The sequence below is a fragment of the Xiphophorus maculatus genome, chromosome 12 (genome assembly GCF_002775205.1).
Source record: "Xiphophorus maculatus strain JP 163 A chromosome 12, X_maculatus-5.0-male, whole genome shotgun sequence".
Taxonomy (NCBI): domain Eukaryota; kingdom Metazoa; phylum Chordata; class Actinopteri; order Cyprinodontiformes; family Poeciliidae; genus Xiphophorus; species Xiphophorus maculatus.
The window spans coordinates 29711957-29737977 of record NC_036454.1 but is presented as its reverse complement, the minus strand read 5'-3'; the positions used below and the strand labels follow the sequence as shown (position 1 = coordinate 29737977).

Genomic DNA, 26021 nt, shown 5'->3' with positions numbered 1-26021 from the left:
ATGACAATTGCTGAAAGGTTATCACATATGTAAAACAGTTCATTTCAAGCATGAATAAAACCTTTCACAGAAGATAATCTGATGTTAAAACGCCGGTCAGGCTTGTGTAATTCAAAAAAAAATCTTTGTTAGTATTAAAATAGCTGGATTCACACCATGACAGCATTTTCTTCAGATGTTATCAAATGTCCCTGTAATTGTAACGACAGCCTGGAGTCTCACCAGGCCACTGGATGAAAGGAATTATCATGACTTTTAGCATTTAGATTTATTTTCCAGTTCATATCAATGTGTTTGTCAGAAATATCTAAGGTGTGTCATTTGAAAATTCAATATTCAGTTTTCAAAATAAGATTTAGTTTTAAAATTCAATATTTAGTTTTCAAAATAAGATTTAGTTTTAAAATTCAATATTCAGTTTTCAAAATAAGATTTAGTTTGAAAATTCAATATGTAGTTTTCAAAATAAGATTGTTTGAAAATTCAATATTTAGTTTGCAAAATAAGATTTAGTTTGAAAATTGAATATTTAGCTTGAAAATTAAATATTTAGTTAGCAAAATAAATAGTCTGGAAATTAAATGCTTAGTTTGGAGAATAAAATATTTTGTACAACTAAATATTTAACTTAGAGCTAAAAACTAATTTGGAACTATGACGTTTATGTATGAATAACATATTGAAAATATGACTGACAAAATATGAGATTGCTGGAATATTTTTTTGTGCAAGTTCAAATAAAGTAAACTTGCTCTTTTCTGCAGGGTTGTGTGAGTAAATCAAATAAATGCAGCACTGCTGCAGATCATCCGAGTCGTTTATGGACGGTAGAGAGTGCCGCTTGACCTCTGCTCCAAGTGCTAAAATGCTAATTGCCCTGGGGCAGCGTTGCATTCTGGTCCGTTGATGGCGCTCAGGGTGAAGGCGACGCCGCCTCACCGCCCTCCGCCAGCGTCGGTCAAGCTTCGCCGAAAATTACTGCAGCTGGAGAAGATGCGGCGAAACGATCCACATAATAACTTCTTTACTGTCAAACAAGTAAATATACAAGGAGAGATGTCCTCTACTTTCTCCATAACGTTTAGGGTTCAAAGTGACTTTCAAATGTTCTTGTTAAAGTGTAATCTGCAAACAGCTGCCGACAGCCCCGTTTTTTTCCCCCCCTTTCTTTTTTATACATAGGACAACAATAATCCATAAAAATGTAATCAATATCCATGCACACACTCGGCAGGCCTGCTTGTCCTCAGGTGTTCCGCTGTTCATGCTGGAAATGTGCAGTCCTTCCTCAACGGTTGTTGCTAGGAACTCAAGGGCATTGTCAGCTTTATCAGCGCCGGGTGATTCATCAGGCTAGTTGGTAAATAAGAGATGCTATCAAGCGCTCCTGGTGGCATTGAAGGCTCTTGTCCTAATCAATAACTTTCCAATTTTTCACTGATCTCTGCCTCTGATTAGCCGGACTAATCCAATACATAGTGTTGCTGTCCATTACGGTGGCAGGACAAAGCCATCCCATTAAGACTGCCGCCCCCCCGAACCTTCTTTTATCTGTTGTTCTAGCGACATGAGGAGCGCCGGTGCTTGGGAACACAACGAGGACATTCCCCGGGCTCTTCTAATTGCTAGTCAAGTTTGGGCCGGCAGATAGCAAAGAGATGTCACTCCGCCTAGCAGCGCCGCAGGCCTTTAAAGCGGTGAGACGGTAAACCTACCGGCGCACGGGAGGCAGGGCACGCCGAGGTACAGTGGCTTGTAATTTTTCATCTCGCCTCGGTGGAAACGGCAGAAAGCAAAGTGACGGGAGCAATGAGGGAGCTGAGGGCGAGGAGGGGCGGACGGGCTGTCAGTCAGAGAGAGGCGGCCGTCGGTAAGGCGGCAGCAGCCACTTACTGACGATCGGATGCTGATGAGTAAGCTCAGGCTAATTTGAGTTAATGACTATAAAATGTGCATTAATTTTCCTTCTCGAAATCATCTGTAATGAGCATAACTGATGGATGGAAGGGGAGGTGAGAAGTCTTTTCTTTACAACGTCTGAAAGAGAGTACGCTATATGAATAGACAACTTGAAACCCTTGGAAATCAGAAACCTGGATTCTGCCACCGATTAACTATGACTTAACCTGCTGTTTTTAAAGGGGAAATATTAGGTAACATTTACTTTTGTGGAGTTTTACAATCATGTTCTAAAGTTATTTCCTTGCCAAAAAACATACCTGGAGTGTTGCTTTGATGCTTTCATTCATGTTTGAGAAATCCTACAATCTTCCATGGCAACCATTCAGCTGAGCAAAACATTTGGTGAGAACGAGCCCCGCCTTCGAGGACGAAGATCCTCCTTAGAGCCTTAGAGCTGCAGTTTCCAAGCTTCTGCCTCTCAGAGCAGCTCACCCTCGCAACGCCGCCACTCAGCTCCTTCAGACTAGCCAGCAGCAATTAGCAAACAGCTGGTGGAACTGTGAATCAGCTTATCTCATTGTACCAGCTACTTCTCAGGGCAACACTTTTAAAAACATTAAAGGGTTAATAGAGGAGCCATGTTGTGATGAATTCCTGAAGGTGAGGTGTCAGAAAGAGCAGGAGTTTTTAAAGAGACAGAGGCCCAATTTCAAGGCGCTAAAACACAAAGTAAATTTTTTTTTAAGTTATATTTGATACATGAAGCATTTTATCATAACTGAAGGTATAATATGAGACTGTGTGCCTGGGAAATACATACTACTGCCTCTCTCAGGGCTTCAGATGACTGCCTCAGGTCCTCCTGGAGGACTTTTTCATCAGAATTTAGGAATTGTTGACTTAAAACAAGGTACTACATATTACTGACAAGTTACTTGTAAGTTAGTTTGTGCCCTACAATATTTGCCCTAAAATCCAGACCAAGAATCCTTGGTAGGATTTTGAGTTTTTACAGTGGAGAAGCAGCATTAAGGTTCTCTGTGACATTAACCTGGAACAAACTTCCAGAAAACTGCAAAGACGCTGAAACATCTTTCAATCAAGGCTTAAAGCCCTCATTTTTAGAGTAGCTTTTGATTAATATAAACTGGAACACTGATAAATATATTTCATGTATATTTGCTTGACGAATTTTATTTGATAAAATGTAACGTTTGCCACTTGTTTCCTAATTGATGACTGTATTCTGTTTTCATGGTGTAAAGCACTTTGAACTGCCTCGTTGCTGAAATGTTCTGTAAAAATAAACCCGGTGTGACTTGAGAAGACGGTAATTGTTACAATCGTGATGTTTCTTGCAGCAACTCTTCCGCTGTTTTTCTTCTTCTTTTCTTGCGTTGTGACAAAGTAAAAAAGCTGAACACAATGTTGCTCTTTCCTCAGAGGAGTTGCATCTAAGAAGTGTCAGCATTGGTCATGCACCTTCATGTTATTCATGTCTACAGTAAAAAAAAAAAAGAAAAAAGGAAATATATATATATATTTAGCTTGAAGAGCAGCTTCAGGGTGTTAGCTTCGCCCGGCTGTCATTCATCGCAGGGAGCTGCCAGACTTAACACAAGCTCTAGCCTGAGGTTAAAGTAACAGCCAGCTGCTGAGCCTCTGCAGCTTTTTACACTGATGTCGGTTCAGGATCCTGCTCCTTCAGGCAGGCGTCGGCTCCTGAAAATGATTTTCCCTCGGTTTGTCCGTATGAACGTGAAGGACGTGGATGTGCTCGGTCTTGAGATGAAGAGTTACTGTTTCTGCAGTGGCTGAGAAAGTCTTCGTTTAGCACAAGAGCGAGGGCTTGCTTCAAGGTCGCCACGTTCACCGTGGCGCTTTGCTGCTGCTTTTCTTTGCGCACAGTGTCAAGAAACATTTTCTTCTCCTGTCGTTATTCATCAACGGTGTATGGCTAGTTCTGTCTGCCCGCATGCAGGAAAATAAAAACACAGAAAATTCTTCCCATGATAGCGCCCCGTATTGAATGTCGCCCTGGGAGGTGAGCCACGGCCCTCATCAGAACTCCCCCTGAGTCTCCATGCAGGTCAGTGGTACATGATGCCAAGCCCAGCCCATTCAGTCAGTCATGAAATCTAGGAAATCACATCAGTAAAACTCTATCCTGACTGCTTATATTCCAGTTTAGTTTCTAAACTTAACTGGAATGTCCGCAAGCATTTAAATTTTGCTTGCGGACATTTCTAGCGTCGACTTTGTCCTTTTGTTAACACATCAGTGGAGAGCTTCAGCCTGCGGGCAGAGGCCGTTTGATTCGGCGTCTCACCCCTCATCCGTCAGATCCACACTGATTAGCCTCCCTCCTGCTGCACGGCGAGCAAAGTGGAAAGGATAAGCCAACCGCCGCACGCCGACGAGCCAAAACTTTTCTCCCCTCGTGCTCTGCCCCATGGAACAAGCCTAGCAAAATTCCGGCTCCAAATTTCTCATTTTGCCATTACCAAGCTCACAACAATTTCACAGCACAGCAGTCACACCATAATGAACTTCCAGAAGTAATTAAAGGCCGTTTCCTGTGGAGGGACCTTCATGAATAGGAGACAGACAGCTTTCCAGCAGCCTGTAACCACGGCGCCCTCCAGCCGAGGCGTCACATCGGCTTTGTTGTTGGCCAGAAATCCATTCAGGACGTTGAAAGCTCGGTCCTCCAATCAGCATGCCTGCACGTGGTGAAAACTAATGATGCAGAATTGCTGTGGCAAGCCTCTGCTTCATTTATACATCATAGTCCGAAGCAGAAACGCATACGAGAGGGTAAAACGTAACGATGATGTGTCACGTTTAACAGCAACTCTGCCATTAGTTGGTAGCTTGTTTGCCTGAGGCCCCATGAATCCAGAGGGACAGAGTTTTAAGCAGAGTAACAATGCATTTAAATAAATATTAGCATAATTATTGACTTATGAACATTAAATATTGATGTATAATTGCAATCCACATTCAAAAAAACACTGATCTTATGGAACACAAAACTCTGACCTGGAATTACGTCTGATTTTGATCCAAACTATCCAACAGGAAAAGGAATATTTCTGATTCAGCAATTTATAACAGACTAACAAAAAACTACAAATAAACATCCTCCAGTGAAACTAAAAGCTCACATTCAAAATAGAGACTTCACCATCTCTCCACCTCTAGGGATTTCCATCATTATGGCTTTTTTTATTTGATCTGTTTCAGATTCAAATTCAATTCAATTCAAATTCAGAAACATTTTATTAATCCCAAAGGGAAAATGAAATGTTGATCTAACTCTTTCATTTAGATTCTTCAGACTTATTGAAGATAACAAATGTTAATATTAGACATAAATAACTACACTAAATACAAAAACAGCAATGTTCAAATCATAGTTTCAATTATTAAAAGGAAAAAACAGCAGTGTATGTGTAAATACTCCCCTTGTTCAAATAAGAATGAAGATAAACATTTCTTTTTTTTTTACTGTACTCAGAGCCAGAAGTGGGAAATTAACTTGTTACATTTACTTGACTATTTGGGGGGAAAAAAATAATTTTAGGAGTAGTTTTACAACACCATAGTTTTTTCTGTACTTGAGTAACATTGTTATATTATGCGAAAAAAATTTTTAAAAGTGCAATTTTGTGAAATGCACTGATTTCAATACAGCCAAAAAAACCACCTCAACCTAATGCAAAAAGTCTTTTTCCAAGTAGGTGTGGTTCAGTTAAGCAAATTTACTTTCGTAATTCCAGTTTGCACAGTTCTACGGTCCAGATAAATGCAGATAAAGACTCTTTCGGGAGGCAGAAAGATTCAACAATGAGAAACAGGATGGCCAAGAAAAGAACGGGTTCTGATCCCAGAAGCAGCGCTGGCCGAAAAGAAGTCTCTCTTCTGTTTTCCAGACAACATCCTGCTGTTACGTCTGACTGAAACGTAGCAAAGTATTCCAGAAGAGCAACATGTCAGTTGAACATGCAGCAACATGTGGCTCAGGAGAACAGACTGAAGGTCAGGGTGGGCGGGGCTGGATGTGCTCAGCATCAGTCGCATCATTAAATCCAACGACAGTGAGCTGCAAGCTCATCCTCATATGAAAAAGTTAAGCTGGAACTGAATGTCTGCGGCACCAGGACGGATATTTACTCAGCGGAAAAGTCTGGATTTATGAGGAGACTGGGGGGTTTAAACAAGTCAGGGTTTCTTCTTTTTATTTCAGCGCAGCCTCACTGTCTGAAGACGTACAGCTTTAATAAAGGAAAGCTTTTTGACTTTCTTATTGTTGGGAGGTAGAGAAAAGAAAATTGAAGATTTTAATCATGTATTTTTAGCACATTTTGCTGGCTTGAGTCGTATGTAGAGTTGTTGTTTATGTCTAGGATGTGTTTTTTCCTATAATATTCTGCTGTAGGTTTGACAGATTTCTTTCTCTTTTTTGTACTTTGGCATCAGTTGGTAGTATCAGACAGTCTCAACTATAGTCATAGGCCATAAAATAAACCAGTTTTCATACCCAATGAGATTCTGCCCAAAAGTGAACCTGGATTCTTCTGGCTGCTGTGATTTTAGTTTAGAATTCATGATAACAATAAGGTAAATTAAAAAAAGTCATAGAGATTAGAAGCATGCTTGTTGTGCATTAGGTGATAAATTGGTATCAATTATTTGCAGCTAAACATGAACCAATGAGCTGCAACTATGTCTTCTAGTCACATTTTGCCATTTAATAGCATCATTATAAAAATGCTGTACATTTCAAATATGACTTTAAAAAATTGACTTTGTAATTTAGTGCCTTGAAATTGGGCCTCTGTACCTTTAAGAAACTCTTGCTCTTTTTCATTCAGGAAGTTATCACAACATGGCTCCTCTATTAACTTTGGTTTTTACCAGCTTTGCACAGAGAAGTAGCTCCTATAATGAGCTCAGCTGATGCCCAGTTCCACCAGCTGTTTGCTAACTGCTGCTGGCTAGTCTGAAGGAGCTGAGTGGGGGATTCACATGGGAGGGCTGTTCTGTCAGGCGGAAAAGGCAAATCACAAATTTATTAAGGGTTGCTTTGATTCTAATGCCTTTTTGAGAAATCTTTTAATCGCCCATGGCAACCATTCAGCTGTGCAAAACGCCAGGGTGGAGCCGAGCGCCGCCTTATCCCTCATCATTCTCAAACCAAACATAACAGGGTAGTATTTGTCTATGAAATATATTAAACCCATAATACTCTGAACCAACTCTGTGCTTCAAAAATATGAGTCACACGTGTTTGATTTAAACAACTCATATTAGTTCCTCTAAATCAGTGATGTGAACAGTTCAGTCACTCTAACATTTCCTAATTTCATGATGTTCTCAGTCGGAACAAACTGCTGGTGTAACAAATCTACAATCCTCTGCATCGCTCTGAGTGACGGCTGGTAGGAATGCTCATTGTGCTGACGTCCTGCAGAATTTCCCAGTTCAGCTCGGCCTGCCAGGAACCAGCTGCACATGTGAACGGGCCGAGCTGTGATTACCGCTGCCGTCCGTCCGCATCAGGGCTTAAACCGTCCGACATTCGGAACCTCAACTCGTCCGTCCTCAGAGTGAAACGCTGCAACGATGCGTCGTCTGAACGCAGCGCGTACAGGAGGAGCGCTGATCAAAGCGAGTGAAAGCCGGTGGCCTCTGTGCTGGTAAATGACACGTGCCAGTAGCTGACGAATTTCGCAGCTAAGTGAAATTCTCATTCTGTACCTTCTTAGAGGAAAGTTGCTGCATTGAAGCTATTAGAATCAACAACTGCATTCTAGCAAAAACGTCTCACCAGAAAGGAAAGAAAGAGCGCTGCCCTGGAGGCGAGTGAGAAACCTAACTGTGAAATTCACAGAACTGCAAATAAACGCTGCCGTTCACCATTACAGCCAGCAAGTACAATAAAAAAATGTGTTTCATTATTTTAGCTCAATAGCTAACGTGAAACTGTCCCTAGAAAAATTAGAGATATCTTTACTATTAAAAATTGTGATATGGGTGATACTTAAATACATAATTACCAGGAGATATGCATACTGTCTATCATCTAAAAGTGATCAGAAAGAAGAACATCATTTTTCCAGTTCAGGCTCAGAGTCAAACCCAGAGCTCCGCCCACACGCACTACTAGAGATGAACCTATCGGGACCGATATTGTAAAAAATGTAATTAAATGTTTGACCAAGCTTGAGATGCTGTTGGTGTATTTAAATGTGTGGAGTCATGAAATAAATTTGTAATTCAGTGCCTTTATGTCCCTTTTAGAAAAAGAAATGTTTCAACTCAGTTCAGCTCTGTTTTCATGTATCGGCCGATAAATATCTGTATCGATATCGGAAGTGGAAAAATGTGGATTGGTACGTTGCTAGGCGACTCTCTTACAAAACTGAGGTTATGCAACAAATCTGTATCCACGTTGGTCACAGGAAGTAGTCTGTGACCTCTTTAAATAATGCATCACCTTATTTCCGGTGGATTCCTTTCATGTTTTCCTTATGGTTTATGCTCTCATTCGATGAAAAGCAGACCTTACCGGTGTTGAGGGCTTTATACTCCTGGGACGTGTGTTCGTTCTGGTGCACCCATTCCCCGTTGCATTTGAAGAAGATCTGTAAGGCGGGCGTGGCTCGGCAGCGCAGCTTGATGGGATTGCTTTTCACGATGTAGGCGTCCTCTGGCTCCTGGATGAAGTGCGGCAGCGTGCCCTGCGCCGAGGGCAGCGTGTCGGCCTGGCCGGCCGGGGCGCCTGCAAACACACAGCACTTCTGTCAATGATTCAGGCTAAAAACTGGAACTGGCAGTTGGCCAAACACAAGAGCTGTTTCCCGTCGGTTTCACGAGTTAGCATAAAAAAAAAACAACAAAAAAAAGCTGTTAGTTTTGCTTTATTTTTGCTAACAAAAAGTATGGAAGAAGTGCTCGGGATTTTCAAAAGAAAGCTCAAATGACAGCTCTCTATTCATCAGAAGCCAAAGCACAGCATAATAATTCCCCCGTCTCCTTCTTGTTCTAGCAGACCTGCTCCCCTCACAGCAATTTGCGGATAAATGAAATCAGAAAGGAACAAGTGGAGAGGAATTAGGAGGAGGCTGATTACCCAAATTGTGGCAGTGGAGTCTGAATGCATCGCATCTCAGCCTGGATTCTGATTCAAAGCAAAACAGGCTTTTTGTGCCAGCAGCAAGCAGGACTCCAGCTTTAATGAAGCTTCGTGTCACGTTACTGTTTTTGTTTGACGTTAGCAAAAAGCACAGCCCGGTTCTCCACTGTTCTTCGTCATGGCAGCTCATCAGTCTAACAACAGGTTTGAAACAGGCAGATCTTGAAGAGTGAGGCAGAGCGACTTGGAGTGTTTTTTTTCTTCTTCTTCATCTATAAGCCAAGTCGTTGCCTTCCACGGTGTGCTGTTCCTGCTTCCTCCGGAGCAGAGGCGCGCTGTGTTCGGGAACAATGAGGAACAGGACGTTTGAGCTCCTTCTAAGAACAGCGCCCTCAGCCCATCAAAGCGGCTCCAGTTGAGCTATTCAGTGCTGTAAAAAGCCCAGGAAAGCCATTACTACCCGCTTCCCCCACCACCACCACCCACTCCCCATCACATCCAACTCTGTCCCCTGAAATCGAATCTGACCTCTCTCCACGGCTCTCTATCAATGTTGTCCTTGTTAAATGGGTAAATGAATGGATGCAGGTGTAAAGAGGAGGCGCACTCCAACAGGAAATGAAATAAACAAACAGGAATAATATGCTGACATTACCTGCTGGCAGATGGATGGCCACCATATTTAGACTGAATATACTCCATTTTATTATTCATACTGCTGTTATTATGTTTTTTCGTTCTATTGCTCGTTGGGTTGATGTTAATACGTATATTTACACGATGTCTTCTTCTAACACATTACGCTGAAGTATCTTCTACTTTTATATTGGTAAAACACACGGAGACATGGGGCGTCATTTTCAAAATTGGAAAAAAAAATAAGACTTGATAATTCTATACATACTGAAGGAATGGTGAAAGGAGAAAAGTGAAGAAGGGGTGGGTAAATATTGTGAAAGTGGTCGGCTGTATGAAGTAATTTACACACACACATGCACACACACATAGAATGTCTTCTTATGTGGCTCAAGGCCCATAAGAAGCAGCGAGTCCTCACAATGCAGTATTTCTTGGGAAAATGGGCCTTACACTATATCAAATACAAGGCCTCACACACACACACACACACACACACACACACACAATTGCATATTAAATGATGAATCAAATTAAGAGTAATTATTTGATTACTGAAATAATCCACTCAGAGCAGTCTGACTGGTAAACATGTTCCACCCAGTGGCTTTTGTGTTTTTTAGCTTCACCTGCTTTAAGTTCTGGAATGAGATGAAATGAAATAAAGAAAGAAGAAATCTCCTTTTAAGCATCTTTTGCTACACATAATCAAGCGCTCATTAAAAGAAAGCTATTACTTTTGAAGGCATAACATTTTAGTTTACTTATTCAGAAAAGTAATTGAGTCATTTGTATCTCATAATGCATATCAAATGTTATGTAAAGGAAAAACATGAAGTAGTGAAAAGAAAAATTTGCAGAATGTGAAAATTACATTCAACTGACCAATTAATTATCAAACTAAAAGGATAATCGATTACTAAAATAGTTGTTAGATACAGCTCTAATATATACAGTATATATACTGTGTATATATATATATATATATATATATATATATATATATATATATATATATATATATATATATATATATATATATATATATATATATATACTATAAAACTTGGTGCAATCCAGGCCTCTTCCACCACTGGTGTCTGTTGAAAAGCTGTTCTGGAGCCAAACTGCCAAGCAGCTCCGTCTGCATACTTTGCTGTGTCTCCACAAATTTGCGGGTATTTTTTTTTCGTCTTAAAACCTGCTGAGTGTACAGTAATGCTCATCATGTATCACGTTTCAGCTGCACACATTAATACCCAATTCGCCAACTTTCCCATCGTTGAGCGATGTTTGAGTGTGGCAAACCCGAAGAAAAAAAGAGCGTTCCTTTAAAGCGGTGTGGATAAATGATTGCTGCAATTACATCTAATGCAATTTAGGAAAAGAATGGGCATTAAATTGACTTTTAAATAAGCTACTAAACAGGAAGGCAGAAGGCTCAGGAGGCCGATTACAATGAGAGTAAAGAAAACATCACATGATTAGAGAAGAGATATTACACAGTTTTCAGCAGATATGATTCTCATTAGAGCTCAGTTTGGCTGATGTTTTATATTCAATTAAAGTCAGAGCACACAGACATAGAAAAGAAAAAAAACTGCAAATAACTACACAGAAAAACATGATAAATGGCAACCTATTTTTTAAGATGACATATATTAATGTGTGTTTTATTTCAACACCTGCTACTCTCGTACTTGTGCTTGGTCACTCATTCGTTTATTTCGGAGTATTTCCTCCTATGCCTAAGCCCCTCCCCTACGTTTAGCTACGAATAGAATATGTCTGCAGCAGAGCGTGACCTCTTTCACATTCTGCAATGTTACAACCCAAAAACCACCATTTTATTTTTAAAAAAAGTGTCAATACTGAGTGAATATCTACTCCACCAGTAGATTACGCCTCCAGTAGAGATGCTCCGATCCGATACTAATAACTGTATCGGTTACGATAATGAAAACATTATCCTATCCTAGTATCCTAGATCGGGTGTCGGTGACGACAAGCCAAGTTCATCAGGGCAGATCTATTCAGTCTAATTCTATGCTTTGTGCTCTGAGTGATGTCATGTCTTGCTATTTATTTGAACTTATATTTAGAATTCCTAACTTCACTTTCTGAACCATTTGAAAAAAGGTTTGATGCAGTTTATTTATAACACATCTGACCAAGGCAGTCAAGCGTGTAAAAGTTTCTCTATTATTCATTCTACATTTGCTGTTCTATTCCTAATTGCACTGACTGAACAGGTAAAAGTTGTGCTAACATGTTTGACCAAGCTCGTGAAGCTCTTGGTGTATTTAAGTGTGCTATACTGGAGCAGAGTTATCAAATTAATCTGTGTCTGTGTTTTAAAAAAAAAAAGGAGCGACTCGGGTACTGTTGTCAACCCATAAAAAAAATGTATAATCAGTACAGTTTTTCTGTATCAGATCGTATCGGCCGACACGAAAACTTCATGTCGGCATCGGAAACGAAGAAAGTGGATCCCTGCATCCCAAGTCTCCACCCAGAGAATTTACATATTTTTCTTTACAAAGCAGATCAAACTCAGTCACATTAAATTGAGACTTTGTTGAAATTTTAAATTTCAGTTCTTGGTTCATTCTGCCTCGGTCCGTCTCTCTCTCTCATGGTTCTGGTCTCCAGTCTTCGGTCGGGCCCCTGTCACCAGCTCCCTGTCCCCGCTCTGCTCCGCGTCCAGCTGCTGCCCCGCTCTGTCTCAGGGCAGCTCCCTTCTGTCAGCAACTCTCGCGCCAGCAGAGCTAAACCTGCCCTCTGCAGCTCTCTATTACAGAGCTGCTTCCCTTTCACCGCAATCATTTCAGAAAGTGAGCTTTCCAGTGAAGACAGACTCTTCCTCTGGGGCTAAATCAAGATACCTGTGATGCCATAAGCTGCATTCTGCTTACAGGTTTGACCTAATTATCTCTATGTAGCAATTTCAATCTTATGATTCCAAGAAAATTATTTTTTTACTTCACCATTCTTGTGATTTGTAATGATTTATTATCATTATAATGTTCACCTTAATATGAAGATATGATCATATATGTGCATATTTAATAGCTACAGAGATGGAATCGCTTGGAGGAAACAGAAAATAATGCATGAATAAGCTGACTGTTGTTCACCAGGAGCTTGTAACAAAAAAAAAATATATAGTTTAAACTCAGTTCGGAAATGCGTTACAGCATATTAAAGGGACAGTATTATATATTTTATACCACAATCAACAAATTATATTACCTTCAGTTGTCAAAAAAAATGCTGTTTATGACTTCATAATTTAAAGCTTGGAAATTGGGCCACTGTCTCTTTAAAAACTCCTGCTCTTTCTGAAACTCCTCCTTCAGGAAGTCATCACAACATGGCTCCTCTGTTAACCTTTTAAACAACGTTTTTACCAGCGTTGCTCTGAGAAGCAGTTCCTGTAATGAGCTCACCAGATGTGCAGTTCCAGCAGGTGTTTACTAATTTCTGCTGGCTAGTCTGAAGGAACTGAGTGAAGGAGTTGCGGAGGAGGTGGAAGCTTGGATACTGCAACTCTGAGAAGGATCTGCAGCTGGAAGGCGGAGCTAGGTCCTCCCAGGTGTGTTTTACAGCTGAATGGTTGCCATGGAGATTAAAGGATTTCTCAAACATGTATGAAAGAATCCAGGGCAACACTTCAGGTATGTTTGTGATGCGGGAATAATATTATAACAAGGTGTAAAGTTAATTTTAAATAACCTTGCCCCTCTTACAACAGATTATACAGTTGGAAGGGCTGAGAAAAGTGCCGGGGTCAGAGGGCATAGATGTGTGGGATACCTGATCCCCGTGAACCAACTGCCCGTTGCGCCCATGGAAAGCAAATTACGTTTACAAATTTTTAAAAACTCCTTAGCAATGAAAGTCGGTTGCAGAAAAACATGCAGGAGGGACACAGATGGATTGATTGTGTGAATGTCGGTAGTATTTTACTTGTCAACAGGTGTTTTCATACTAAAACCAGGTCGTTCGGCTCTTTTCAGCTGTCAGTCTTGCTATTTAAGCAGTTCAGTTAAGTTAAAATAAAAATGTTAAAAAATCTGCACATTTTCCACAGCTGACTTTAGCTTCAGCAGCGATTTTCATCCAAAGAAATATTCAACTTTCATTTTCACAAGTAATGCAATTACTTGGCTTGAAAAGCATATTAAACAAGACAGAAAAAAATATGGAAAGTGACGAGTCACTCAAAATAGCCCAGAGTTTATGCAGAATTTCCATAAACATGTCCAAAATTATGCATGAAAAACCAAAAAAAAAAACCGAACGGGACCCCGGAGCTTTATGAGTGCACACTTAGAGAAATGGGCTATTGCTGCTCTTTGGTGTTGATGTATTTTATTTCCTCCTAGCAGATTACCTTGTTTTGGTACAGGATAAAAGTCACATAAAATGTGTGGGGGAAAAAAAAAAAAGCTTTGAAATGATTTATCACAATCTCTTCACAAAACCATTCAAACTGTTATACATTAATGTAAAAAAAAAAAAAAAAAAAAAAAACTTTTGCAGAAAGAACACCTTACCATCATTTAAAGCCATAACTAAGACAACAGCCGGGGCTTAAAATGCGCCTCCATCCAGCCCCTTCGTAACCACTGAGCATCCGCGCTCTAATCAGCTAATTGCAGCTGTGGTGGACAAAAATAAAAAAATACTCTGACACGGCCTTTGCTTCTTTCTTTCCATCCATTAATGATGTGCTGTGTCCCTTTCTCTTACTGCTTAGGCATTCGGCACATTCAGAAGCAGCAGATAATTGGTACAAGGTGACAATTCACGCTCCATAAGCTCTGCAGCCGTGGAGCCTGCTGCTCTACCTGTGATGGATGCTCATAAATATCGGCCTTAATGAAGGAGATGACTGTGGCTCCTATAAGTCACTTACGTCCTCATTACGCTGGTTAATTTTAACGCTGCCTTTGAAGCGCTCCCTCCGCCCTGCTGGCTGCCTGTCACAGGTTTCCACCTGACTTGGCGGCAGAGTCAGACGCTGCAGCAGATAAACGCACCTGCGTATCAGGACGGCTGACGACGCCTCCGAGCCAGGGGACCCGTGTTCAACAAAAACAGATTTAGATCCGCCGTCTCACAGAGACGTGCCAGGTTCAACAAGCATTGCTCCTCCTGTTTGGGTATGCAAAGAGAGGCTCGAGACATGGACGGCGTTTGATGAAGGAGCGGCGCGGCAGAGGCTTCATCACACACCGTCGCACCGCAGCCACGTCAAGGCTGTTCTGCTTCGAAACACTAAAAACTAATCCGTCTGAAGCGGGCGAATCCAAACAAGCGATAAGTTGATTCCTATCAGATTATGGGATATCGTGCCATTACCTTATTTCATCAATAGCTGCTTTTCCATTAACCATAGAATTGGAATTCTATGGTTGAACTGAAATTACAAAAATAAGTAAACACACCAATTTCATAAAGAACTTATGTTTTTTGCATTAGGATTGGGTGTTTTTGTTTTTTTTTTAACCGTACTGAAATACGTGCATTTTGAAAAACTGCAACGCAAACACTTTTTTCCACATCACACAAGTCACATGATCAATAGCCAGATGTTACTGCTGGCGAAAACAATTAGGAAAATACCAGGAAGTGGTCGGAGGACGATGGTCTGGCTTTTTCTCAGACAATGTGCAACTGGATCCTCGCAGCATCACACAGTTTCTAAAACGTTGTGCGTCATTACAACGTGTTGCATCCATAACTCTTCCATCGCTTAAAACATCTGACATTATCAATAATGATTTTATTTCCACATAAGCTTCAGTAACATGAGTTTGGATGACCTTTTTCCACAGCGCCGACCCTCACAAACCCTTAACATCTGTGGTAATGAGAGGAGGGAGAGTTGGGAGCCTCACTATCAATTTATGATTCATCCCACTTTTATGTTTCGCTTCAGAATCTATAACTGATTCAATAAACAGCTAGGAGGCACTGTAGTTTAAGGCCTGAACTTCTGTCCGCTTTGCATAAAATCATTTACTCATGCCCTTAATCCACCGTATCGTGATATACAAAGGCGTCCTCCACAAATTAGATTTTAGACAGTATAATAGAGAACACCGTGTGAGCCCGGAGAATATAATTAGAGTTGGATACAAGTTTCATAAAGACGCATCCAAAGGCCTCAGCTCTAATTGACAAATGAAAAATGTTTAGCATAAACAATATTTGCTGCTTGTTTATATGGATTATATTTGTACTTCTTTACTATATTGCCTGCAAATTAACTTAGCAAAGAATCTTGAAAACTAAAGACATTCCTTTTTTTTTCAGTGTTTATTTGTGGTAGTCTGCTAAGAAGCAGAAGTTCTATTTTAGTCCCAGAGTGTGTAATTATTAACATTCTGTTGTCTAGCAAGGTACTGCTGAAATGTTTGTTTGTTACCATGTGGGTGCGTCCTCTGTGGCGGCCATCTTGTGCTCCAGCCTCAAACCCAGGTCTTTCACAGGAAGTGAGCTGATAGGAGCCGGAGTTTGATTGGTTGAGAATTAGAAGAAAGTCAAAATTAATTAAGAAAATAAATTGACTTGTAAATTGTGGACTTGCGTACACAACAGACGCTTATTGTCAACTGCCAATAAAAACCAAAAAGAAGAAGAAGCCATTTTGAAAGCTGCTTTAATGCTTATAGAACAACAAACTGACTTTGTTTGCTGTACAGCCAAGTCAGAGTGGAGACTCCTCTTTTCCACACCTCTCATAAAATTTAGTCTAAGACAAGACTCAACTCCAAAAGTGTCCGAGGTTCAACTTAGACTTCCTGAGTCTGCATATCTTTACCTCCAGCTGCACATCGACATCTTTATACTTTGGTTATCTCAAACATTGCTCACACTGGATTCAATCTACAAAGAGAGAGAGAGAGAGAGAAAAGCAAACCTTTCTAAAGTAAAATTTCCCTTTCATTTCTATTCTTTATACTTATCCTAATCCGAAGGATTAGTTTGGATTGAGCTTCTGTGAGGGTAATATCGGTAATAGTTCCTTTTAGCTGTAGCAGAGAGATACGACATCACAGTGAGCTTCTCGGCTGAATCGGCGTCCCTCCATCTAATGTTCAAACAGCGATCAGACCTGGAGAGCTCAGGAGCGCGCCGCCTTTGATGTCGCTGATGTGAAATTCAAAAGTTGACTCCGTCTCTCAGCACTGCGTCACAGCAGACAGGGTGGACTGACACCGCTGAAAAACTGGACCAACCGGACCGGGGACAAAAAAGTATCAAAAACAGCAAAAATAACCCGCGTGAAGTTGACCTCACCCACCTTCTTCAAATCAGACGTTTGTGCTGGTTTGCGCAAGTTTGTGCAGCAAAATCTTTTGTTTGTGCCGCTATCATTTTAAAGATATTAAGGAATGTTTCCAGAGGTCATGAAAGGTCAACCAGCCCCTCCTACCTTCTTCAAATCAAACAAAATTGGTGTCAATCAACTCGACTACGTTTGTGCTGGTTTGTGCAGCAAAACATTTTTTTGTTTGTGCCGCTTTGGCTTTGAAGATATTAATGAAAGTTTAGAGGTCAAAAGGTCAACTAGGTCCCCCAAATTTTACTAAATCAAAATTACCTTTAAACTTTACTTTTGGTATTCCTTACTGCTACGATCACACCAGCTATATAATTTTCCTTCCGATTCACTTTCTTGACCAAATCTTTCTTAATTTATTACATTAAAATAAATTGAACTTTTCTTGGTTTTAACATGGCTATCTTTATAAAACGAACACTTTAGTGCACAGGTGTCAAACTCCAGTCCTCGAGGGCCGGTGTCCTACAGCTTTTAGATGTGCCACAGGTACAAAACACTGGAATGAAATGGCTTAATTACCTCCTCCTTGTGTAGATCAGTTCTCCCAGCCTTGCTAATGACCTCATTATTCTATTCAGGTGTGGTGCAGCAGAGGCACATCTAAAAGTTGGAGGACAGCGGCCCTTGAGGACTGGAGTTTGACACCCCTGCTTTAGTGTGTACATATTAACATGCAAAGTACAAAGACAAACAGCAAAACTCCTACATAAAACTTACAGTCAACTCTACCGCTCTTCTTCTCAGAGGTGAAGATGAATGTTGGGTCAAACCAGCGCCTGGCATTAAGGTATAGGAGCTGAAGACATAACCAATTCTTAAAAACTGCTGGAGCACTTAGTGTCGTTAAAAACCCACCTGCTTGGAGTTGCTTTTGAAACATAATAGATTAAGAATTTAAGGATGGCACTTGACTAAATGCAATGTTTCAATTGTTGACTCTATCTAGCATGATTTTGTGTTTTTATCATATAAAGCACCTTGAATTGCCTTGTTGCAGAAATGTGCTGTACAAATAAAATTTTATTTTGACTTAAGCAAAGCACTGTTTACATGTGACATTACATTTATTGCGGCTGAAACGATTATCGAAACACATGATCACCAAACGGACGTTTCTACTGGCAAAAACAACAAAGAAGATAACAGGAAGTGGAATGAGGAGGATGTTTTTTTTCAGACAATATTCAGCTGGCTCCACCAGAGCTCTCGCAGCATCACAAAGTTCATAAGTTGTGTGTCATTACAACTTGCTGAGTCCATAACCCTTCTGTAAAATCACCGACTACAATTTCCCCGAAACGCTGCACACGTAGTCGCTCCTAAGTAGGCGGGGCTTGTTGCTCCAATGCCTGAATAAGACGCTGGCAACTCCTCCCACAGATAGACGATGAGCAATAGCAATGTGGTTAAGTTATAAATATATCTATTGTAATGGCTTACTTCTGTCGCTGTCATTATTATTCAAGACTTGTAGTGTGAACAAGCTTATTCATGTGTGATTTTCTAATGGAAACGCAGCTAATATGTTGTGCTTTATGCTATAATAAATTGTGAAATATTGTGGTTGTGTATGATCTGTTGCATGTAAATTACATCAAGAGATTTGTAAATATCTACTCACATGCTTTTTTAATTAGTGGTTTAGACAAATGAATATCTAATTGCAGGTTGACGGGCAAATCATTCCCAAACTTCTCCTTCAGGAAAGGTAAATGATGGCAGCTCACTCTCAGCTTGCTTTAGCATCGCTTGTAAAAGGTGTGAAATTCAAAGAAAAAGAAATTGTGAAAGCTGGCAGGATTTTCTGCTCCTCCTTCCTGGTTCTCCTGGCTGAGCAGAGCATTACTATTTCACACAGCAGCTGCAGACTCAAAGTCCTTTCAAAATCTCTTACATCCACGAGACCACTGGGGACTTTTTGTGGATTTTCGTAGGAGTTAAGAAAGGTGGGAGCCAAATCTGAGCAGCGCCAGCAGTGCGAGTTTTGACTCTACATGGTGAAGACCCTCTCAGCTTTTCAGGAACGGTTCTCGAATATTTGAAAGGCAAGGAGTGAGGAAATGTCAGAGCGATCCTTGACACATAAGAAAAACGAGCGGCTGAATAAGAAAGCAGCAAAAGGCTCTGCACGCGGCACCGAGAGACCGCCGGGTGAACTCTAGAACACAGTCGCCAGAATCACTGAAAGGACACCGACTTCAGTGAATACATGCCTTCAAGGCAAGGCGGACACACACACACACACACACACACACACACCGTACAGGAATAAATTCAGTGACATTCACTCTGACCCCAACATGAACTCTGAGATAAACCTGACTTGAATCCCAAAAGTCCAGTAATTCTGATTCTAAAAATGGCTTCCATGCTTATTGAGCATCTATGGACACATGTTCACTGCTGCTGCTGCTGCACACTGTGAGAAGAAAACCAAATGCAATTCAGGACTTTCTAATTCAAGTAGAATTCAGTTGTGAGGACAATTTTTGTTTCACACAGCAGCACAAAACGTCCATTTTCTCGCAGGAAAATGTTTATTTTCCAGACGCAGCAACAGTTTCCAAGCTTCTGCCTCTCAGAGCAGCCGTCCATCACGAGTCCCCTTCAGACTAGCCAGCAGCAATTAGCAAAAACGTGTTGAAACTGCGCATCTGCTGAGCTCATCAGAGATGCTACATCTCAGAGCAACACTGGTAAAAATGTTGTTTAAAGGGTTGACAGAGGAGCCATGTTGTAATGACTTTCTCAAGGCGAAGTTTCAAAAAGAGCAGGAATTTTTTAAAGAGACAGAGATCCAATTTCAAGGTGATAAGTTACAAAGTCAAATTTCTTTTAGCTCATATTTAATACATACAGCACAGTATATATTAAGCAAACACATATATGCAACTGAAGGTAACACAGCTACTTGATTGTGTACCTAGGAAATATATAATAACTGCAATACATTTACACATGTACTCTATATAGATAACAGATTCTTCTACAAAAAACAGATCAGATTGGTGAACTTTTATTTCTGAAAAGAAAACAGAACAGAAGATTTTCACTTTCCCCCCCAAATATATATATATATATATATATATATATATATATATATATATATATATATATATATATATATTCCATATCCTCTTTCTCCTGAACCCAGCATTTTATATTATTGGATGTTTTATCCGACTCGTGCCACATACACAGAGTGAGCTGGGAATGTGACGAAGCCGCCACTAAAAGCCTTTCAGTGTAGCTCCTCACTGGTTGGAGATGATGAAAGCTTCTCTGCTAATGTCTTTCCAACCCACCATTGTTATCTTCACACCTAGACATCCACCCATTCAATGCTGATTGGCTGAAACAGGTTCTTGTGTGCATAAAATATAACCTTGAGTTAGGCAAGATGTAGTGGTGATTATATGGGACTACAGTAAGAGGTCTACAGTAAGAGGTCTGCTCACATGAGTGCTGGATAGGAACCCTGAAAGGGATGCACAAAGTGGGGTGTTCATGTACAATATTGCAAAACAGAAATTTCCCATTAGTGGTTGGAATAAATAGGACTCGGATGTAGCAGGATATTGCGAGGTGGTCAGTCGACTGCAGGGGATTAGACGTCAGCGGGTGAAGGCTCAGCCTCCCAGAATGAGAGAGGAGTCGGCCACATTGTTTACAGATACACATATTGTGGCATGACGTTGTCGAGCAATTTTCCTGCCCCAGCACCCGTCATCCCGCCTGTATGCTTCTCAGCAAAGCCTCTTACACGGCCTGTAATCAATTTTAAAAGGTTGAACAGTATGAAAAGCAATTACACGGCACATGTGTGCGCTGTTGGAGAGGAGAGCTGGCTTCCCCGGTGATTACAGTGCATAGATCTGGAGCTCTGTCAGTTCTAGGATGTTTCTGTTAGATCCTCCTGTTACACCAGAGGCCCAAACAGCCTTCCAGGCCTGATAGACAGTGACAGGCCCTGACAGTTATTGACAGGTTCCTGCGCTTCCCAGAAAGGGCAACGGCGAGCGGAAGCGAGAGAGAAACGAGAAGGCGTATACTCTATCTTTGGTGTGCTCAAAATCTGGTGTGTTTTCTTTTACTATAGCAGAAAGTATTTTTTTATGGGCGGAGAGGTGGATATTGTCGATCTAATATGTGCCACTCTTGATGTTTTCCAGTGACACGTCTCTTTAAATCTGTTTTCCACCTTTTTGTGTTATTGATATACTTTTACAGGTGTTTTCTTTTAGCACCTAGTCGGATCTCCTGGACTCAGTTACAGAAGCCTCTGGTCATTTTCCATTGCGATCCAGTTCTACTTCCACATGCCGTCATCATCGTCATACAAAGGCAGGCTGAAAAGTGACATGATGTGATTTGTATGGAACACAAATTCATATTTTTGGGTCAATCTCTCTTGCACTGTTTACATTTTCTTATCAGTCAACAAGTACAAAAAATGTCTGCACATCATTGTTGGACGCTAGTGATAATTTGAGCGTAGCCATTTACCTCGAAGCTGGGAGGACGATGAGTCTCTCGTCTGAGTTTTTAAAAATATGGGATGTGATTATCACAATGAGGTCAGCTTACAACTCAACCCTCTAGCCCACAGGTGTCAAACTCCAGTCCTGGAGGCCCACTGCCCTGCATCTTTTAGATGAGCCTCTGCTGCACCATAGCTGAATAGAATAATTGGGTCATTAGCAAGACTCTGGAGAACTGATCTGCACAAGGAGGAGGTGATTAATTTGTTATGTTTGTTTCTGTTCGTGGGTCAATTTGACTCATAAATCATGCAATAGTGTCAGAAACCAAAAAGTTCCTCCAAAACATTTTTGTATCTGATTATTAACTCCAATACTAACCATTTCAATCAATATTTGTGCAATGATGTTTTTTTATTTCTCAGAAATGGAGGATCAACGACGACAACCTGCTCATTTACTCATTTGGACATAAAAAAAAATGGAATTTACATTTTTAATGTCCACTGAAAAAAACCTAGACACAAAAAACTATAATTTCCTCGAAATTGATCTTTGGTAAAAAATTTTATATTACACTTTTTTTTTTCCAATGGGTGATTTTTATAATTGAACTTGAGACTCTCATACTGTTCAGGGTCAAATTGACCCCCTGATTAAAATCAAGATAAATGAGTCATGCAGAGAGTATTTATGTTTTCCTCCACTTCGGCTGAGTGTCACTCAGTGTGAGTGGAGTTTGTCCACAGGAACAGAAAAGATTCCCGTCAAAAGTTTTATGAACACCTGCTTTCTCGCAGTTTCCTAGTGAAGTAAAGAGAGTAGTGAGGGTGTGGGCTGGCGTGTGTCGGGGTGTGTTTGTGTGTGTGTGTGTGGTGAAATATGGCTCATAGCTGCAAGGAAACATATAGAAATGGACATTTTTGTATCTTTTTTTGCACTTGAACTTGACTGCCAGGTCAAATTGACCTGAACAGTATCTATGTAAAAAGTAGACCTAGGGGTTGGTGCAAAAGTGTAAAATGAATACATTTATCATTTTATATATAGAGTGCATCTATTAGGACAAACAAAAAAAGTTTCATGCAAAAAAAATACTTCCAACTACATTAAAAACATTTTTAAACTTTAAAACAAGTCAATTTGACCCGCAACATAACAGGAGGGTTGAACCATTTCATTCCAGTGTTTTCTACCTGTGGCACATCTAAAAGCTGCAGGACAGCGACCCATGAGGACTGGAGTTTGACACCCCTGCTCTAGCCAAACTGTGATTGGCAGGACGTCTTTCAGTGTTTGGAACCCCGGCAAAGTAGATCCTAAAAAAAAAGATCTGCTAACAAGAACTAGTAGCTAAAGTAAAGCTAGGAGAGAATGATTTAAAAGACTCATATATTCTAACGCTCTCTGGAAATGAGTTCTGACCAAAACATACTGTATGGTACTACTGTAAACTATGAACAACTCAAAATGAAAGGAATCTCAAAAATGTGCTTAATTAGATTATGAAAGTGAGTATATCTAACTTCATTTCTCCCACTTAAAAAACAAAAACAACAAAAAAAACAAGCAGATTTATTGTTATGATGATGGGGATTTCAGGAAGCTTGATAACTTTGTAAGCAGTCAATGTGGACACAGATGGTTGTACCCAAACGCTGCAAGCTAATCAGCTTTTATATTTAGCTCTTGTACATAAACGTGTAGTGGTACCTTTCAATCCTAATCCCCAGGATGCGTCTGAAGCCAGCAGGCTGTCATTCGCCGACCAGCCAGTGAACCACTGTCAACGTCTGAAATGAAGGTGACACGGACTTACGTTTCACCACAACATCACAACTGATTGCCTCACACCTACACTAACCTTCCAGTTGTAAATCACAGGATCATCAGATTAAGAATGAATCCCCAGGCATCGATAGACGCGCCGTCAGGCTGTTGGATTCAAAGGAAGCTTAAAGCTTCCAGGGAAAAAAAAAATCCTGGAAGATCTTCCGTCTGCGCCGAGAGGTTTATAGAACATTTTGAAGTCATATTAATTGATTTTTCATTTTGTTTAGTACCTGTATGACAAATTAAAACATGTTCGAATGATCTATCTTTAAAGCCCAATATGAAAGCTGTGACAGATGTTTGTATGACATTTGACCACGTTGTGCTGAATATTGTTTGTTCTTGCCTTTTTATATTTAAAATGCATAAAATATAGAATATTTCAATAATAAATTTGACATATTATTGTCTCACAGGTATGGAAGCCCAGAAAAGCAGAGGGGGGGGGGGATCCTTCAATGTTCTCTTTTTCTTGATTCTTAAAGTCACAAGGTTTAACATTTTCTAGATTAAGATATTTTACATTTTAGGAAAACCCTGGACAGACTAAGACTGCATTCACACTGCAGCCTGAAGTGACCCAATTCTGATTTTTTATCAAGTCAGATTTTTTTTTTTTTTTTGCTGTGGCCGTTCACACTGCGACCTGTATGTGATCTCCAGCGTGAATGGCAAACAACCTGAAAGTGTCCTGCATGCGCAGTAGAGGGCGCAATAAAGTCATACATATAGAGAGTGCTCAGTGTTTGCGGAATTAAACGCGGATGCTAACGGTGGAGTACAGCTTACGAAGTTCTTCTCCAACCAGAACCAGCATATTAACAACTTAATTCTTGTTATTGTCCGCCGTGGTTGTTGTTTTTCTTTCTGCTTGCGTGTGTCAGGATGCAGAATAGGGACATTTGTCGAGTATCAGTGACGTTCAGGTCGGATGAATGTGACTTGTGTTGTTCAGATTGTCATGAAAAGATCAGACAAAGGTCGTATTACGGCAAAAAACAAATAAATAATTTGGGTCACTCTGGGCTGCAGTGTGAAGGCAGCCTGACTTACCAAGAACAAAAAAAAAGAAAGGAGCATAATTTCTTTTAAAAAGCAGAATAATTATTTCTGGTTCTGCTGCATTGCTTTGACAACACTTTTGAACACAACAATATTAGAAAATGTGGACGGCTAAATCATGTGTACTTTTAATCTGCATGTAAATGTAAATGCTCCTGGCACGCTCCAGTGATGGCTGGAAATACGCCTGGAGAGCAGAGCAGCAATCCAACTCCAATCTGAAACGTCTTAAATAAACCAGAGAGAAAAGTCGGAATCAAAGATTGATGCCTGTTGAAGCTGGTGGGAGCTCTGTTTATTGCTCCTGACTTTTGAATAAAAAAGAGATCAGAACAAAATACCACAGAAACTTTATCTCACAAACCGACATAGTTGCACCTTGTTTGAAAAATGTCTACAAGCCTTTCAGAATTAAAACCTATCAGCCTGACTGAATGGCTTTAATCACTGCTTCAGCTATGACAAATGCCTTAAGCGTTACCTGGGTTCTCTCCTGCCACATTTTAATTGAAAGGCCAGAAACTAATTACCAACTGTGACTGTGTGACAGAGCTGCAATTCCAGTTCATTTCCCTTGTCAAACATGACGGGTGGGCGAACACTAGAACTTGTCAAACTCAAGGCTCCCTTTGCATAAGTCCTTTACCTCCTTCTCTTAGTACATTCTGGATGTCCAGCTCACTCCAGTCTCCCAATGTGAGGAACCATGTGGTAAATAAAAACTCAAAAGAGGAAAGCTGAACAAGGTGTTCAGTTTGGGGTAACAGAGGGCCCATGGTGGGGTTCAGAGGAAACGGCTGGCTGTAAGGATAATACAAGGACAAAAAATGTTTAAGGCCCAACTAATCAACTTCGTCTGAGCAAGTTAACTTTTGACTCCTCCCATCAAACCCAAGTTTCTTCATAGTTATACATTTTAGTGTTTCAGTTTCAGTAGTGCTGAAAAAAATAAAAGCTAGCAACAAATGCCAGAAAGTTCATTACAATACATTCTGGTGAATTCAATGTGTCAAGGCTAGTTTGTGTGATAATCTGCTGTGGAATCTACCCATCTACTGCTCTGAGTTGACGATCTCAGCAGAGATTTCCCAAACCTTCACCTGGCCTTTCACCTTTACAACTTCTTCTACTAGGAAACCAGGGCAGTCCCAGCCCAGCCGTGGCCTTCCTGCTGAATTCAGGTCCATTCTCGTCTCCATTCAGTGCTCTGACCAATCAGCTAACAGAAGGAGAAGTTATGAACGATGCCATAATTCATCTATGTTGTGACAGTGTAATATCAGACAGATAACCTATTGCCTTCTGAAGAAATGCACCGCTCCCAAACAAACAACCAATCAGAGCCAGGAGGAGGGTCTTAACGCTGTCCATTGACTTCATGTACGCGCTGCTCAATGTGCTAATGACCCGCTTCCTGCCTCTGATTGGTTGTTTCTAGTTAGCACTGGGAGGACTGGGAGAAGGCAGAGGAGTTTGATTATGTCTCCCACCACACTGTCACAACATAGTGACAGTTTCAACAATTATGTAAGTTATGAAAGTTGTAAAAGTTACATACTGCAGCTTTCAGCTCTGCAAATGTCGCTAAATATGAAATCAGCTCATGAGC

General features: G+C 40.5%; 1 protein-coding gene across 2 annotated transcripts in view; it reads right to left on the bottom strand.

Moving 5' to 3' along the window:
- LOC102221065 (netrin receptor UNC5D) overlaps positions 1-26021 on the bottom strand; it is a 226292-nt gene that overhangs the window by 117684 nt on the left and 82587 nt on the right. For both annotated transcript variants that reach the window (XM_023343786.1, XM_023343787.1), the window contains exon 2: positions 8477-8689. In XM_023343786.1, the coding sequence (XP_023199554.1) occupies positions 8477-8689 (213 nt within the window). The remainder of the gene's footprint in view (positions 1-8476; positions 8690-26021) is intronic.